The sequence below is a fragment of the Malus sylvestris genome, chromosome 1 (genome assembly GCF_916048215.2).
Source record: "Malus sylvestris chromosome 1, drMalSylv7.2, whole genome shotgun sequence".
Taxonomy (NCBI): Eukaryota; Viridiplantae; Streptophyta; class Magnoliopsida; order Rosales; family Rosaceae; genus Malus; species Malus sylvestris.
In genome coordinates, this window is record NC_062260.1 from 12,192,391 (window position 1) to 12,210,475 (window position 18,085).

At 40.6% G+C, this 18,085-nt stretch overlaps 1 protein-coding gene and 1 pseudogene across 4 annotated transcripts; both read left to right on the plus strand.

Moving 5' to 3' along the window:
* Positions 1-20: 20 nt before the first annotated feature.
* On the plus strand, positions 21-6,438 carry LOC126626253 (probable sphingolipid transporter spinster homolog 2). Of its 4 annotated transcripts, none has more exons than XM_050295521.1 (18): positions 21-334; positions 522-653; positions 919-1,020; positions 1,131-1,235; positions 1,352-1,427; positions 1,557-1,631; positions 2,298-2,400; positions 2,513-2,578; positions 2,871-2,915; positions 3,023-3,050; positions 3,522-3,619; positions 3,882-3,958; positions 4,223-4,336; positions 4,429-4,548; positions 4,871-4,999; positions 5,260-5,338; positions 5,453-5,625; positions 6,334-6,438. In XM_050295521.1, exons 1-17 carry the CDS (start codon positions 36-38, stop codon positions 5,578-5,580), a joined length of 1,776 nt encoding a protein of 591 aa, XP_050151478.1. In that variant the 5' UTR covers positions 21-35; the 3' UTR covers positions 5,581-5,625; positions 6,334-6,438. The 4 variants fall into 4 exon arrangements, with proteins under 4 accessions (XP_050151478.1, XP_050151469.1, XP_050151486.1 ...); XM_050295536.1 differs by lacking the exon at positions 6,334-6,438 and adding an exon at positions 452-484 and having other exon boundaries at positions 65-334; positions 581-653; positions 5,453-6,162; XM_050295512.1 differs by lacking the exon at positions 6,334-6,438 and having other exon boundaries at positions 5,453-6,162.
* A 788-nt stretch (positions 6,439-7,226) lies between these two features.
* On the plus strand, positions 7,227-17,347 carry LOC126626322 (2-alkenal reductase (NADP(+)-dependent)-like; annotated as a pseudogene).
* The last annotated feature ends 738 nt before the right edge of the window (positions 17,348-18,085 follow it).

Genomic DNA, 18,085 nt, shown 5'->3' on the forward strand with positions numbered 1-18,085 from the left:
TGTTATTATTTTTAGATAAAAATGAGTTTCAAAACATGGTTAAAGATGTGTCCCGAGAGAGGAGAGAGGAGGGAGAGGCAGAGGGTGCTGTAAACTTTGGAGGTTGCTTGCGTAACAAGGCTCTCTCTCTCCACCCCTCCCTCTTCTCTCCTCTCTCTCATGATCTCATCATTATTATGGCGGAATCACAACAACGAGAGAAGCAACAGGAGCAGCACCACCATCAACCGCCTCCTCCAACCCCAACTCCGCCGTCCGATACTCCCAACCCAGATATGTCGGAGAGCCCCATCTCAGACTCACCTCGATATCCATCATGGTTCACCCCCAAAAGGTAAACATTCCCAACTCAGTTTCCTTTAAATTACTTTTGAATTAACAATTCTTGGGTTTTCTGCATTTTTTTTAATCTGGAAATGTAATTAAGCTAGTAAATTTTCAAAATTTGAAGCTGCATTTGAAGGGAAGAGGTTGCTCGTGGAATGTGATCAAATATTTTGTTTATTTCGTATGTAAAACAGGTTGCTCGTTATGTTCTGTGTGATTAACTTGATTAATTATGTCGATCGAGGAGCAATAGCCAGCAATGGTGTCAACGGTAGCATTGGGATTTGTGATCCTAGCGGCATTTGCACCGCGGGTACCGGAATTCAGTAAGATTTTTAAAGTTTCTTATGAGAGTTTCGGGGCCTTAGAGGCCAATATTAATCTGGCATTCTACTGTCTAATCCAGTGGCTGTTGTGGCATATGCATTTATTATCCATTTGTTTATCAAGAAACTAGATTCATTTCCGATAAGTTTTTGAAAATCCATGAAGCGTTTAATTAGGGTCACTTGTTTGAATAATTTGCACTATTTTTCACGATTCCCTTGATCTGTTGGTTGTATTTGGTTTACGGTGGCATGTTTCTTACAGGGGAGATTTTAAATTGAGCAATTTTGAAGACGGCTCTCTGTCATCTGCATTTATGGTTGGGCTTCTTGTGGCCTCACCCATCTTTGCATCGTTGGCAAAGAGGTGAGTACTTACAGTATGCATGAGATGAGTTGCTAACTTGTTCATCTCTTCAATGGAGATATCCTCAGCTTGATTTGGTTTCAAGTTCATAAGCATTGTTGTCTTTTCAGTCACAATCCTTTTAGGCTGATTGGAGTTGGATTATCTATTTGGACATTTGCCACAGCTGGGTGTGGTGGTTCAATTAACTTTTGGACCATTGCAATATGTCGCATGTGAGTGCAACAATGCTGTACTATTCTCCGATTTTACAACTTTGGCTTTGTTCTTTGCATCAGCATCACCTTCCTGTGTTAGATTGTGAGTTTATAATTGAGGTTTACCATTCTAGGCTGGTTGGAGTTGGTGAGGCATCTTTCATTAGTCTTGCAGCACCATTCATCGATGACCATGCTCCTGCAACTCAGGTTTGGTTTCTTTCCCTTCTCTTCATCCCTCCCTATTACGATCAAATATGTTTCAGAGGTAGACATTATTTGATGTATTTGATGATTATTTTCACAATTATGCTGAATATTTGTCAATTGTGGGCCCAGAAAACAGCATGGCTTGCTATGTTTTACATGTGTATACCTACTGGAATTGCCATGGGCTATGTTTACGGCGGATTTGTAAGTTTTAAATTTTGCAAGCTAACTTCATATTTGTACATATATAAAGGCTGCTTGTTCAATTTTCAAAATTCCGTTTTGTTTTTGGGTGAGGGTGGGTCTATTGGAGCTTGTTAATTGGTTTACCGTGGGTAGGCTCATCTATCTGCTTTTACTCATGGTACCAATCACCTCGCATGATATTGTTGGATATCCATGACATCATTGACAAACTCAGTTCAATATTTTAGGGTCTGTAATTATAGAGATAGCAATTCACGTATCTAGGCGATTGCTGGCCTTTCCCTCACTTTCTCTTCCTCCCAATCTACAAAACCAATCAAAAAGTTCGATAACTTAAATTGTTGGTTGCAAGAAACAACATGCAATACTCTCTGCTCTTGAAGGTTCCCTTTCACTTCTGAATTTGGAATGTATCCTAGTGTTTCAAAATTAAGCGTTTCTTTCCTTGTACTAAGGCAATGGCTTGTTCAACTTCTTAGTTCTTAGTGGTAAGGGCAATTGATTTCAACTGCAATTTAGCCTTTCATACACCTCTCTTTATTTGTGGTCATTGGATTGAATAAATCAAATTTCTCCATTGGTAGCATCTTTGTATATCATGGTGATTTTGCACTGGGGTAGATGTCTTGTCGTAATGATATTCCGCTTTGGATCAATGTTTAGGTGGGATCCAGTTTCAGTTGGCGTTATGCATTCTGGGGAGAGGCATTAAGTATGCTTCCGTTTTGTGTATTGGCTTTTGTGATGAAACCATTGGAGTTGAAAGGTGAATTTTATCGTTTTGTTCTTTTTGCGACTCTGTGATGCATCGTCTGTGATAAAGAAGCTTATGTTTTATGTATGATCCATCGGATTTGTTGTAATGTTGGTAACTTTAGGTCTTGCTCCTGCTGACACAAGGAAAACTTTGGAACCTATTGAAACAACTAGTCCTTTAATTGAAGGTATTTCATGTTCTATTGTTGTTTTGCAAAGTCGATTTCATTTTTCAAAAAACAAATATTACTCTGTATTTTTTAGTTCAAAAATGGTCCCAAGAACAGTTTGTGTTGTCATTTACTAGCAGTGTAGGATAACAATGGGGCATTTGAACTTTCCATTCTTTAATTTCTAAAAGATATCCCTCGTTAATCTTAAAAAGTATTAATGTGTGAGAAACCTTGTTCAGCTTCAATCATTTTTATCGATATAATCAGTTACATTGTAGCTTTTCCTTAAATGCATTTGTAAGGACAGGAACTTCGGGTGGATCTAAGATGGTCAACGTAATGACTATGAATGGTAGGGTGGAAGCAGTTCTCCGATGCTTGATATTTTTTTTTTTAAATTTCAAGAAGTTATTTGTTATCCAAATTTGTATGTTTATTCTGATTAGCTTCTAACTGCAGACTCAGATGTCACAGAAAAAGCTTCTTGGTAAGTAACGATTGCATCCATTTTTTCCCTATTACTTGGTTATCTTCACTGTCCTTCGTAATTATGAGAAAAATAGAATTATTAGCCCACTTCAGAAGTGTTCCCATTTTGCTCTCTGTCAACTGGGATAACCTGCTGAGCATTACCAGGTGGGGTGCTCAAATAACAAAAACTGTTGCAATGCATCTGCAATTCAAATGCCAGTTCCATTTCAGATATGGGCACATTAGTAACATGTTTAAATAAATACATTGTTCTCTTTTTCCTTGTGTCTCATGTGGCTAGACCTTGCTTCTTAATCTGCTGTTGGATCCTTCGGCCGCTAGCCCCCTAATCAACTGAAAAAAAGAAGTTTTAGTAATGTCAGCGTGATAGAATCAATAGAGAGGGTAGGACAGGATTATTACACATCTAACATCCTAAAATGGTATTTCTTATCTGTTAGATTGTTCTTCTTTTTGTGTATTTCAGGCCAAGCCCTGCTACAAAGTCTTTGAGCCAACTCTCAAGGTTCTCAAGAGATATGAAAGCGCTTTTGCTCGATAAAGTTTATGTTGCTAATGTCTTGGGTACTCCCTCATCCTCTACTTGTTCTTCTAAAATTTTATCCTAATATAGTAAAATATAATTTCAATTGTACTTAATCCTATAGATCTTGATCATGTTTTTACACGTGTGTATACCTGTATTGGGTAAAAAAAAAAAGTGGTAATGTTTGCAATCTTACACTAATTTAACCGGAGAAAGTTCTGATAGAGTGCTACTAAAGGTTACTATTTATTATTTACAAACTTTTTATATTTTTTTCCTCACAATTTAATTGACTGGCAGGTTATGTGTCATATAACTTTGTCATTGGAGCCTACTCGTACTGGGGACCAAAGGCTGGTTATGACATTTATCATATGGTATAGCTCTTTGCTCTATTTTTTTTTTTTTTTGGTCATATAATCCTGCTTTTTTTGCTAAAAGTAAACTGAATTTTGACCTAACTATCACAAGCGTTGGTATATCAATGATCTCCCGGTGATATTACTTATGGGATCAGCTCTTTTACCTTATAAATGCATTATCAGAATATAATAGACTATATTAATAACGGCAGTCTAGCATAAAGCAAATAATGTTCTAACAATTCTGACAGTATTCTCGTTCATTGGAACTTTGGACAGAATAAGCCAGATTTGTGGTTCGGAGGTATCACAATTGTTTGTGGAATACTGGGGACGTTAGCTGGAGGGCTCATCCTTGATGCAGTGACTGCCACAATTTATAACGCTTTTAAGGTGAGTTCTGCTTGTGTCCAGCATTTACGATACGGTCTTCTTTAACAGGTTTTATTAGAATGTGCTGTTGAAACCCTTTGCTTCTTTCACAGCTTCTCTCTGTTGCAACATTTCTAGGCGCAATATTTTGCTTCAGTGCCTTCTGTGTAAGGAACTTGTATGGTTTTGTAGTTCTCTTCGCATTGGGGGAGCTCCTTGTGTTTGCAACCCAGGTAATCTTAAAATTCTCCAATCTGGGTTGAACTTGGTTGTTTCAATGCATACTGTGCACGCTAAACTTCAATTTGTAATAGTCTGCTTATAATAACGAGTGGATTAGTATATGATGAGTATGATCTTGTCTACTAAACTTTAACTCCATAACTCAACGTTTGATTATGCACATAGCACCACCAGTAGGGATGAAAACCCACACATATGTGGTTGGTCTGAAGCATATAATATGATAATGACTGCTCACTGATATATAATAAATATAACATACTATTCCAGTTTTATATAACGTTTACCCTGTTAATCACTTTTCCTTGGCAGGCTCCAGTTAATTATGTGTCTCTGCGGTGCGTGACACCAAGTCTTAGGCCATTGGCTATGGCTGTCTCAACTGTTTCAATCCACATCTTTGGTGATGTTCCTTCCTCGCCTCTTGCTGGAATACTCCAGGTGCGCCTTCAAAGTTCTTTTCTATATAATTTGTTTGAGAAGTGGAGATTACTGCTGATGTTTAGGTGATATAATTATGTCACTCTATTACTGTTGTTATTTGGAGAAGCAGCTCCTAGGCAGTATACTGACAACAAGGGAAAGAAGTTGATTCCAGTGTTCAGTTTGGAGTGAATTTTCATAGAAGGGTTGTCTTGTCGGTTTAGCATCCTCACCGTGTTCGTTTTTCCTGTTTTGGGTTTTGTTCTTTTCATATGCAGGATCATGTTAAAAATTGGAGGATAACAACTCTTGCTGTGACATCTGTTCTGTTTCTTGCGTCTGGAATATGGTTCATAGGTTGGTGAAGGACAATTAGTTATAATAATTTCTTCAATTGGTATTATAAATTTTTAAAACGAGTGAATTTTTTTAAGCGGCATCAGGTTAATAAGCTTGCACTACTCTTTTTAGGGATCTTCGTTAGCAACAAGGGTAGTTCTGACGAAGATGGTAAGGAAGAAGTCTCCACGGTTGAGACAGTCAGAAAACCACTTGAAGGGAACAGAACTGAGGGAGCGAAAGACCCTGTTGAAGCATAAATTTACTATAGTGAATGCTTGCAAGTTGCTTGTTTCATCTATAAGGTAATGCAGATGCGATAACCGTTTGCATGTCTCTGTTACCATTTATGCTGGGAAAATGTGTGAATAATGTTAATTTTCCACGAAAATCTTCGTGGTTAGTAAATTCTAGAGTTAAACAGTAACCTGATCAATTGAGCAACTCACCTCTTGTTCCAATTCACTATGGCTTCTAATGCCCGAATAACTGGAGGATGGTAATGACGACAAAATTCATCTCCAGAATGCTGAAAACCATTCGAAAATTCATCTGTAGAACTTTCAAGGTGAGAGTTGTAGTGCTGCTTCCACCATTTCCAGATTAGGCCTCTCTATCGAATTATTTTCCAACAAATTTTTGTTGGGAATTATGTATATGATAAAAAAGTTTGCTTATTTATAGTTACCCTTTGAAATCAATATGTAGAGTTGCCTTAACTCGGTGAAACAAGCGGGCAACTGTGATGTAATTAAGTTGTCTGAGATGCAATTCAATAGCTTCCTAGCTTGTCTAATAGAAAAACACCAGTATTGATATTTATGATATAATTTCTTCCTTAATTCAGCTTTTGTATGCAGCAGCACATTGCTTCTGCCTTGTAATCTTGTTCAGTTCTCTACATTTTCTTTTTCGGTTACCATCGCTGTATACGTTTCAAATATGGCTGCGATGATGCCATGTCCAGAAATCAACGGTTGTCCTCCTCCTCCTTTTGATGGATTTATTTTCAGGGTACATGGAGTGACGTAAAATGAAGTGTCGTCTTTGTGGCGTAAAACGACTAATTTTTTCCCAGTTGAATGAGCTAGAATTTATGTCGTAGTAAAGGTTCATGGACGACGCTTTGGTGATTAGAAATCCCATGCTGTTGCTGGACAGAGTATCCTTTACACATCAAACACAGGCAGCTATGTGACGAAACTCCTACAATTACTCAACTAGTATATGCACAATGTTTAACATTCATTCACTACATTGACATAAAAGGAGTTTGATGATGATTTTTCTGAGAGTGAATGACAAAAAGACTTCCATGGAACGAGTATACAGTAACTGTGGCATCTTGTATTAACCAACATCGTTACCGTGATGTTTCGTGTCATGTGGGCAATGCTATGTGCAAGTATATTTTCACGTGACATTGTATGATTGACACCAAACACTATAGTGGCGGTGTACTTATATCATGGAAGTTGGTCTCGCGAACAACTTTGTGTTGGTTATGTTGCTTGAATGACAAGGGACCCCATGTGGCAATGTCGGTGTATTCGTGTGGTGGAATGCTCTTAAAGATTAGGAGCATGGACTTTTCTTGACAGCTATAGTATTTGTTCCGTCTATGATTCCTTAAGATGATGACATAGCCGTAGCTATCTTGAGCAGAAATGGAATGGAAGGAGATATATCCAACCATACACGTGCCACCATACAACACCTCAAACACGTTGACAAACAAAATAAAGCAAATTTTGACACGTAGATTAAGGATAATGCTAAGTAAACCAAATGACGTGTTATCAATAAAAAAATAAGCACATTAATCAACATACTAATCCAATTATCAACAATCATATAATTTGGTTTAAAATTTTGGTCACCCTGGCATTACCCATAAATTAAATGCTACATATTTTTCAAAGAAACAGAGGACCTGAAAAGATATATAGAGTTTGGTTTTGGTTGAGCAACGGCAATGGCAATGGCAATGGCGAGTGGCGTAGAGGAAGTGAGGAACAAGCAGGTGGTACTCAAGAACTATGTCTCTGAAAAAGCCGAAGAGTCCGACATGCACGTGACAGTTAGTACCTTGAAGCTCAAGGTTCCACAGGACTCCAAGGCAGTGGTGGTCAAGAACCTTTACTTGTCGTGCGACGCTTATTTGAGGATTCGAATGGATAGAACTCAACCTCCTAATAGTGTCTTCACTTCACTCACTCCTGGCTCTGTGAGCACTCTCTTTGGCTTTCTTGATTTTCTGTTTGGTTCCACGATTATCAATGTATGTTCTGTTTTGGTTATGTATTTTTGTGATTTATAGATTGTAGGTCTCGGGTTCGAGACTTGGGAGCAGCCTCTCCATAAATGGGGGTAAGGTTAGCCGACATTCACCTCTCCCAGACCCTGCGTAAAGCGGGAGCCTTGTGCACTGGGTACGACATTTTTTTTTTTATAGATTGTAGGACGACAAGGCAGTGGTGATCAAGAACCACCATTTCCACGTTCCACGTCCTGCCTAAGACACGCATAAGGGGATCCCCTGCATTCAGGGGCACCAAAATAGGTCTATGTAGGACTTGAATGCAGGGAATCACCCTTGTCTGTCTTGGGCAGATAACTCTGTAGACATCAAAATGTCTTTTTGTGTTTCCAGACTGACGTAGCACGAATGACCATATTCAAGTATTTTTTATCAGAAAATTATTTTCTCACTCTCCTTTATCCTCTGCACTCATCTCTTTTTTGTAGCGATTGGATTGAATAAATCAAAGAATAGTATAGGGGAAGGAGAAGATGGAGTATGAAATCACTATGCTTTCTCATTTTAGTGTGTTGAGATTCAATCATCTGGCTTAAGCATGTTAGAACTGAATTCACTAAATGAAAAATCTGAAAATAAATACTTGTTGATGGATTTCTTCAGCCATTAAATGGGTTTGGAGTGGCTAAAATTTTGGAGTCGGGGCACCCGGAGTTCAAGGAAGGTGACTTGGTTTGAGGGACGACTGGATGGGAAGATTACAGCATCATCACAGAACCAGAACAGCTCTTTAAAATCCACCACACTGATGTTCCCCCTTCCTACTATACTGGACTTCTTGGTATGTATTAGTTCTTCATCATAACTATGAGTTATATATGTTCATACTTTTTATAATCACTATATTAATCTTTTATTTCTTTGAATCATTTAGGTATGCCGGGTATAACTGCCTTCGTCAGTTTTCATGAAATCTGTTCGCCGAAGAAAGGAGATTATGTCTTCAGTTCTGCCGCAGCTGGTGCAGTTGGTCAGCTTGTTGGGCAGTTTGCAAAGCTAATGGGATGCTATGTTGTTGGAAGTGTTGGAAGCAAAGAGAAGGTGAGTTATTAGCTTTATAATCATTTAGGGATAAAATTAATGATTAAGGAGAACCCTCATTAAGTGCAAGTTTAAGCAAACAAAGTTCAAGTGACTAAACCAACTAGTATTACTGTCTAGCACGGATGTATAATATTTGTGCTGAGTTTGATACCTAGTAAGCGGTTGGGCCATTGTGTGGCCTTGCCAATCCCTCTCCATAAAGTACATATCCTCCTTCCACTTAGTGTCAAATATTACTGTATTAAAAACAAGTTAAAGCAATAGAGATTCTTTTTACAGGACGTTTGTTCTTTTATAAAGGACGGACCTTTCAAGAAAGTCTCACTTTATGATAAAGTTTATTCAACTTTGATACTACTTAAAACGCATAATCGAAGCCATCAACTAATCCGAGATTAGAACCCATAAAGTTTAAGTTCTACACTTTGAAAGGTGATTCTACACTCTAAAGATGGAGAAAATTGGAAAAAAACAAGGTTTTCTCAAAGAGTCCATTCCTTACAACAACAACAACAAAGCCTTTTCCCACTAAGTGGGGTCGGCTATATGAATCCTAGAACGCCATTGCGCTCGGTTTTGTGTCATGTCCTCCGTTAGATCCAAGTACTCTAAGTCTTTTCTTAGAGTCTCTTCCAAAGTTTTCCTAGGTCTTCGTCTACCCCTTTACCTCGGATATCCTCATTCCCAATCTTATCCTTCAATTTCTCTCATCTTTCCTTCAATTTCGGCTACTCCTACTTTACCTCGGATATCCTCATTCCCAATCTTATCCTTTCTCGTGTGCCCACACATCCCACGAAGCATCCTCATCTCCGCCACACCCATTTTTTGTATGTGTTGATGCTTCACCGCCCAACATTCTGTGTCATACAACATCGCTGGCCTTATTGCCGTCCTATAAAATTTTCCCTTGAGCTTCAGTGACCTATGACGGTCACACAACACGCCGGATGCACTCTTACACTTCATCCATCCAGCTTGTATTCTATGGTTGAGATCTCCATCTAATTCTCCGTTCTCTTGCACGATAGATCTTAGGTAGCGAAAACGGTCGCTTTTTGTGATCTTCGCTAGATTGCTCCAGTCCTTAGTATGGATAAGTATATAAATGGATAGAGATAGGAAAGCGAACACAAGATGTACGTGGTTCACCCACATTGGCTACGTCCACGGAATAGAGGAGTTCTCATTAATTGTGAAGGGTTTACACAAGTGCATAGGTTTAAGCTCTCCTTTAGTGAGTACAAGTGAATGATTTAGTACAAAAGACATTAGGAAATATTGTGGGAGAATGATCTCGTAATCACGAAACTTCTAAGTATCGGAGTGTGGTATCGTCTTGACGTGCCTTATCTGTCTCATAGGTAGATGGGGCATCTTCTCTGGAAGTACTCTTCCTCCATCCCGGGGTGGTATCTTTAACTGGTGGAGATGCACAAGGTAATGTATCAATTTCACTTGAAGCTTACTTGTAGTTTCAGGCTTGGTCAAGCGCGATACAAACCATGTAGTAGGAGTCCCCCAAGTCGCCGAGCTAGGGGATCTGCTGAAAGAGGTGACAGACAAGGTAAGCAATCATAGCTCCGGCTGATTGTTCACAGTCTCCCTATCTTGCAGGCAGCATGAAGGATAAAGAGAAGAAAATGAGAAGAGATGATATGGGATACTTTTGCTTTTGAAGAAGTAACTTTCCACAGGCTTATTCTTGAACTGAGCTGGAGGGTTTTCTGGTTTCCTCCAGAGTATAAGGCCGACTGAAGAATTTGAGGGTCAAAACAAGTCCATCAAATCTAGAGTACGTTCGACCCTGCTGATATGGGATACTTTTTCTTTGACAGAGTAATGGATGTATCGGCACGTGTGCTGTTACGCTTGTCTCCACATGCTTCCTTGTATCCTTCTCCCTTGCCCTATCTGTTCCTCAGGCAGATGCGGTATCTTCCCTGGAAGCATAAGATGTTGAAGATGAGTACTCGAGAGCAATGTCAGGTAAGTAATCAGGTAAGGGGTTCCAGGCAGTCAGTTCCTGGCTGGAAGCTTGATTCCAAGTAGTACTGACTGATTGCTCTATTTCTCCTTGTCTTGCAGGTAAGAACAAGGTCCAAGGAAAAGACAGGGAAAAAGCATGATATGGGATACTCTTGCTTTTAACCCTGATGATATGAGATATTCTTGCTCTAGTATAGCTTGTTTGCAGAGGGATTATCGGGGGGAAAGAAAGCTGAATATTTCGAAAGGCTTCGTTGGGAGTGCCCTCTCAGATATGAGGAAGGGTTGAGCATTTTTGCAGGTCTGCCTGTCCGTTGGGGATGGAGGTCGACATATATAGGAGTCTCCTTAACAACAAGTAGTAATGCTATTCCTTTACCCTACTTGGTCATAGCACGGTAGTGGGAGCTGTCAGCTTCACATGTTTTAACGCTGTCAGAGCACTTTGAAAAAGTGGTTTGTGGTATCTGGAAATCTGATGTTGCGTGTGAAGATTACAGACAGCTTTATCCAAGGAGATCCGGCTCTTGAAGTTGGGAAAGTGTTGCCTCTTCGGTTTTCGAACAAGCAATCCTATCGGGGATCTGGCTCTCGAGATTCGGAGAACGATGCCTCTTCGATTTTTGAGAAAGCAATCATGCTGGGGGTCTGGCTCTCGAGATTCGGAGAGCGGTGTCTCTTCGATTTTTGAGAAAGTAATCATGTTGGGAGTCTGGCTCTCGAGATTCGGAGGGCGGTGCCTCTTCGGTTTTGGAGCAAGCAATCTTGTTGGGAGTGTTTTCTCGAATGTGAGTAAAGGTTGGGCATGTTTGCTAGTCTACCTTGCCACGAAGTACAGAGGTTGACACACATGGACTTTCCAATTATCCAGCAATGGTACTGTTCCTTTACCCTCTTCGATTTTTGAGAAAGTAGTCATGTTGGGAGTCTGGCTCTCGAGATTCGGAGGACAGTGCCTCTTCGATTTTGGAGCAAGCAATCTTGTTGGGAGTGTTTTCTCGAATGTGATTAAAGGTTGGGCATGTTTGCTAGTCTACCTTGCCATGAAGCACAGAGGTTGACACACAGGGACTTTCTAATTATCCAGCAGTGGTACTGTTCCTTTACCCTTGTGGGTAATAATATGGTAGCTAGACCTTCAAAATTTATGTGTCTAAACTTTGTTAGTGTTGTTTCTTTGCTATTCTTTTACCTTTCTTGGTCAGAGCGATGTAGTGGGAGCTGCAAGCTTCACGTGTTCAACTTTGGCAAAGTTATCTGTGGTACCCATGAGCTACTGTTGCGTGTGGGATGATTGAACAGTAAAACTCATGTGCTTTCTACTTCACCAGAAGTCTTCGACCGAATGCCCATAATTTCCGCAAAGCTGAGTGTGCGTGTGACAGGTGCTGACAAGGCTGGAAAAGTAGGTGCCTCTTCGATTTCTGAGATCGGCCCTCGTGGTCTCTGAGCAGCCCAACTTTTGAGAAAGCAAGTGCCTCTTCGATTTCTGAGATCGGCCTTCGTGGTCTTTGCGCAGCCCAGCTTTTGAGAAAGCAAACGCCTCTTCGATTTCTGAGATCGACCCTCGTGGTATCTGAGCAGCGTTGCTTTTGAGAAAGCAAACGCCTCTTCGATTTCTGAGCAGGCGCCTCTTCGATTTCTAAAGCTCCGTCGAGTGCAGATTTTTATAGGGGCTGGCATTAAGTTCCAAAGCACACTTGAATCTCCACCAGTAGAAGATCCATTCTTGCACTTCTAAGATCTTGATTTGTCCGACCTCTTCTCTCTTCAACACCTTTGAAAATGTCTGGCCCCTCCGACCGTCGTTTTGACTTGAACCTTGTTGAAGAGGCAGCCCCGCCTTCTCCTGACAACATATGGCGTCCATCCTTCGTCTCCCCTACTGGTCCTCTTACCGTTGGGGATTCCGTGATGAAGAATGATATGACCGCTGCGGTGGTGGCCAGGAACCTTCTCACTCCCAAAGATAACAGACTACTTTCCAAACGGTCTGATGAGTTAGCTGTTAAGGATTCTCTGGCTCTCAGTGTTCAGTGTGCAGGTTCTGTGTCTAATATGGCCCAACGCCTATTTGCTCGAACCCGCCAAGTTGAATCATTGGCGGCTGAAGTGATGAGTCTCAAACAGGAGATTAGAGGGCTCAAGCATGAGAATAAACAGTTGCACCGGCTCGCACATGACTATGCTACAAACATGAAGAGGAAGCTTGACCAGATGAAGGGATCTGATGGTCAGGTTTTACTTGATCATCAGAGATTTGTGGGTTTATTCCAAAGGCATTTATTGCCTCCGTCTTCTGGGGCTGTACCACGTAATGAAGCTCCAAATGATCAACCTCTGGTGCCTCCTCCTTCTAGGGTTCTGTCCAGTACTGAGGCTCCGAATGATCCCCCTCCGGTGCCTTCTCTTTCTGGGGCTCTACCGACTGCTGAGACTTCTCCTAAGCAACCTTTGTGAAGGCTCCTTCTTGTTTGTTTATTTTGACTTATGTATATGTACATATTTGTAACTTATCGGGGATATCAATAAATAAGCTTTCCTTCATTTCAACGTATTGTGTTAAATACACCAAAGCCTTCTTCGCTAAGTTCTTTGAATTTTCTTTTGTTGAAGCTTTGTGAGTGGAGCATGTAGGTTGAGGTAGTGTTCCCTTAATTTCCTGAGTGAGGAAAACTTCTCGGTTGGAGACTTGGAAAATCCAAGTCACTGAGTGGGATCGGCTATATGGATCTTAGAACGCCATTGTGCTCGGTCATGTGTCATGTCCTTCGTTAGATCCAAGTACTCTAAGTCTTTTCTTAGAGTCTCTTCCAAAGTTTTCCTAGGTCTTCCTCTACCCCTTCGGCCCTGAACCTCTGTCCCATAGTCGCATCTTCTAATCGGAGCGTCAGTAGGCCTTCTTTGCACATGTCCAAACCACCGTAACCGATTTTCTCTCATCTTTCCTTCAATTTCGGCTACTCCTACTTTACCCCAGATATCCTCATTCCTAATCTTATCCTTTCTCGTGTGCCCACACATCCAACGAAGCATCCTCATCTCCGCTACACCCATTTTGTGTACGTGTTGATGCTTCACCGCCCAACATTCTGTGCCATACAGCATCGCCGGCCTTATTGCCGTCCTATAAAATTTTCCCTTGAGCTTCAGTTGCATACGGCGGTCACACAACATGCCGGATGCACTCTTCCACTTCATCCATCCAGCTTGTATTCTATGGTTGAGATCTCCATCTAATTCTCCGTTCTTTTGCAAGATAGATCCTAAGTAACGAAAACGGTCGCTCTTTGGTATTTCTTGATCTCCGATCCTCACCCCTAACTCGTTTTGACCTCCATTTGCACTGAACTTGCACTCCATATATTCTGTCTTTGATCGGCTTAGGCGAAGACCTTTAGATTCCAACTCTTCTCTCCAAAGGTTAAGCTTTGCATTTACCCCTTCCTGAGTTTCATCTATCAACACTATATCGTCTGCGAAAAGCATACACCAAGGAATATCATCTTGAATATGTCCTGTTAACTCATCCATTACCAACGCAAAAAGATAAGGACTTAAGGATGAGCCTTGATGTAATCCTACAGTTATGGGAAAGCTTTCAGTTTGTCCTTCATGAGTTCTTACGGCAGTCTTTGCTCCTTCATACATATCCTTTATAGCTTGGATATTTGCTACTCGTACTCCTTTCTTCTCTAGAATTCTCCAAAGAATGTCTCTTGGGACCCTATCATACGCTTTCTCCAAATCTATAAAGATCATGTGTAAATCCTTTTTCCCATCTCTATATCTTTCCATCAATCTTCGTAAGAGATAGATTGCCTCCATGGTTGAGCGCCCTGGCATGAACCCGAATTGGTTGTCCGAAACCCGTGTCTCTTGCCTCAATCTATGCTCAATGACTCTCTCCCAGAGCTTCATTGTATGACTCATTAGCTTAATACCCCTATAGTTCATGCAATTTTGTACGTCGCCCTTATTCTTGTAGATAGGCACCAAAGTGCTCGTTCGCCACTCATTTGGCATCTTCTTCGTTTTCAAAATCCTATTGAAAAGGTCAGTGAGCCATGTTATACCTGTCTTTCCCAAAACTTTCCACACTTCGATTGGTATATCGTCTGGGCCTATTGCTTTTCTATGCTTCATCTTCTTCAAAGCTACAACCACTTCTTCCTTCCGGATTCGACGATAAAAAGAGTAGTTTCTACACTCTTCTGAGTTACTCAACTCCCCTAAAGAAGCACTCCTTTCATGTCCTTCATTGAAAAGATTATGAAAATAACCTCTCCATCTGTCTTTAACCGCGTTCTCTGTAGCAAGAACCTTTCCATCCTCATCCTTGATGCACCTCACTTGGTTTAGGTCCCTTGTCTTCTTTTCCCTTGCTCTAGCTAGTTTATAGATATCCAACTCTCCTTCTTTGGTATCTAGTCGTTTATACATATCGTCGTAAGCCGCTAACTTAGCTTCTCTCACAGCTTTCTTCGCCTCTTGCTTCGCTTTTCTATACCTTTCACCATTTTCATCGGTCCTATCCTTGTATAAGGCTTTACAACATTCCTTCTTAGCTTTCACCTTTGTTTGTACCTCCTCATTCCACCACCAAGATTCCTTTTGGTGTGGGGCAAAGCCCTTGGACTCTCCTAATACCTCTTTTGCTACTTTTCGGATACAACTAGCCATGGAATCCCACATTTGGCTAGCTTCCCCATCTCTATCCCACACACACTGGGTGATTACTTTCTCTTTGAAAATGGCTTGTTTTTCTTCTTTTAGATTCCACCATCTAGTCCTTGGACACTTCCAAGTCTTGTTCTTTTGTCTCACTCTTTTGATATGTACATCCATCACCAACAAGCGATGTTGATTAGCCACGCTCTCTCCTGGTATAACTTTGCAATCCTTACAAGTTATACGATCCCCTTTCCTCATTAGAAGAAAATCTATTTGTGTTTTTGACGACCCACTCTTGTAGGTGATCACATGTTCTTCTCTCTTCTTAAAGAAGGTGTTGGCTAAGAAGAGATCATATGCCATTGCAAAATCCAAGATAGCTTCCCCATCCTCGTTTCTCTCCCCAAAACCATGGCCACCATGAAAACCTCCATAGTTGCCTGTCTCCCTGCCCACGTGTCCATTTAAATCTCCTCCTATAAATAACTTCTCCGTCTGAGCAATTCCTTGCACCAAGTCTCCAAGGTCTTCCCAAAATTTCTCCTTCGAACTCGTATCCAACCCTACTTGAGGTGCGTACGCACTAATCACATTGATAAGTTCTTGTCCTATTACAATCTTGATTGCCATGATTCTATCTCCTACCCTCTTGACATCTACAACATCTTGTGTCAAGGTCTTGTCCACGATGATGCCAACACCGTTTCTCGTTCTATTTGTGCCCGAATACCAAAGTTTAAACCCTGAGTTTTCTAGATCCTTTGCCTTACTACCAACCCACTTAGTTTCTTGTAGGCACATAATATTTATCCTTCTCCTCACCATAACTTCCACTACTTCCATAGATTTTCCCGTTAAGGTTCCTATATTCCACGTTCCTGAACGCATTTTGCTCTCTTGAACTCTACCCTTCTGTCCTAGCTTCTTCACCCTCCCCCGTCTAATAGGATCAAAGTACTTCTTTTGTGTGTCCCGTGTAAAGTTGATAGGAGCATATGCTCCCAAACAACTTTGAGTGGAGTCGTTCGAAAAGAAGTTTCTATGGCCCCCTTGCTCATTTAACACTGCATCCGGGTGCCGATGGAGATACAGTGACCCTTGCTCACTTATCACTGTGCTCGGGCCACACAGCGCGCCACTTACGGGTGACGCCCTAGCTTTAGCGCAATTTTGTTCTGAATTCATTTTCATAAGGATTCGACGTGATCATGGAGTGCCGGCTGTCGACTACCTGACGCCCTCCCCCTCCTCCTTTATCCGGGCTTGGGACCGGCAATGTAAGAACATAGGCGGAGTTAAAGAGTCCATTCCTTAAGAAAAAAAAATGGACATCTTATACGCAATAACTGTATTTGTATGTGTGTGTGTGTGTGTATCATAAAGTCCACAATTTGCCTTCATGGCCGTAGGTCGATCTACTAAAGAACAAGCTTGGATTTGATGAGGCTTTCAATTATAGGGAAGAGCCTGACCTGGAGGCAGCTTTGAAAAGGTACTTCCCTGAAGGCATTGACATTTACTTTGAGAACGTTGGAGGAAAAATGCTGGATGCTGTGCTCCTTAACATGAGACGTCATGGCCGAATTGCGGTATGCGGATTGATCTCATATTACAGTCTCAAACAGCCGCAAGACTTTAGCAACCTCGTCTCTATCATCTACAATCGGATTCGCATCGAAGGCTTCGTCGTGTTTGATTATTTCCACCTCAACCCCAAGTTTCTGGACATGGTGATCCCCTACATCAGAGAAGGGAAAATAGTGTATCTGGAAGACATAGCTGAAGGCCTTGAGAATGCTCCTGCAGCTCTTGTGGGACTTTTTAGTGGCAGAAATGTTGGAAATCAAGTAGTTTTGGTTGCCTATGAGTGATTTAGCCTAAACTTATGTGTGTGTATATACACACACACACATAAAGGAAGCCTTTAAGGGAAGGGATCCTCATTTTTTCATAAAAATGGGGATTAGTTGATGGGTCCACACGACATCGAATTTTAACGATCCAAACTGTCTATTTTTCAAGTTGCACTTTATAGATCATCTTTGCAAAATATTAGCCAAATCGGAAATATTTAAGATATCTAATTGGTTTCAAAAAAATTAACAAATACTTTGTTATATAAGAAACACATAAATTTTATCTTGATAATTAAATAGGCAAATGATTTTGGCTTGAATTGAAATTTTGCAAGGATGATCTATGAATCGAAACTTACAAACTAGACTGTTCGGATCGTTGAAGTTCAATGTGGAGTGGGCCCCACACCTAGTCGCTATTTTTTAGAAAAAATGGGGATCCCTTTGTAAGTCTCGATTCATAGATCATCTTTGCAAAAATTCAATTTAATCCAAAATCATTTGCCTATTTAATTATGAAGATAAAATTTCTTTGTTTCTTATATAACAAAGTATTCGTTAATTTTTTTGAATCCAATTAGATGTCTTAAATATTTCCGATTGGGCTAATATTTTGCAATAATGATCCATGAGGTTCAACTTGAAAAATAAACAGTTCGGATCGTTAAAATTCGATGTGGTGTGAACCCATCAACTAATCCCCATTTTTATGAAAAAATGGAGATCCCTTCCCTTAAAAATTTCCTATATATATATATGATATTATACATGTCATATGTTGTGAAATGAGAATATGTGTGCAATGGATTATAAAATAAATAAGTCACAATATGTACAAGGTTCGGCAAATGTGACTATGTCCTTGGGGCAATAATAGTGGTT

Coding starts and splice junctions, on each gene's coding strand:
- LOC126626253 (XM_050295521.1), top strand. CDS start 36: ATGGTTAAAGATGTGTCCCGAGAGAGGAGAGAGGAGGGAGAGGCAGAG. Junction 1,632..2,297: donor GCTATGTTTACGGCGGATTT/GTAAGTTTTAAA, acceptor ATCAATGTTTAG/GTGGGATCCAGTTTCAGTTG. Junction 3,051..3,521: donor GTCACAGAAAAAGCTTCTTG/GTAAGTAACGAT, acceptor TGTGTATTTCAG/GCCAAGCCCTGCTACAAAGT.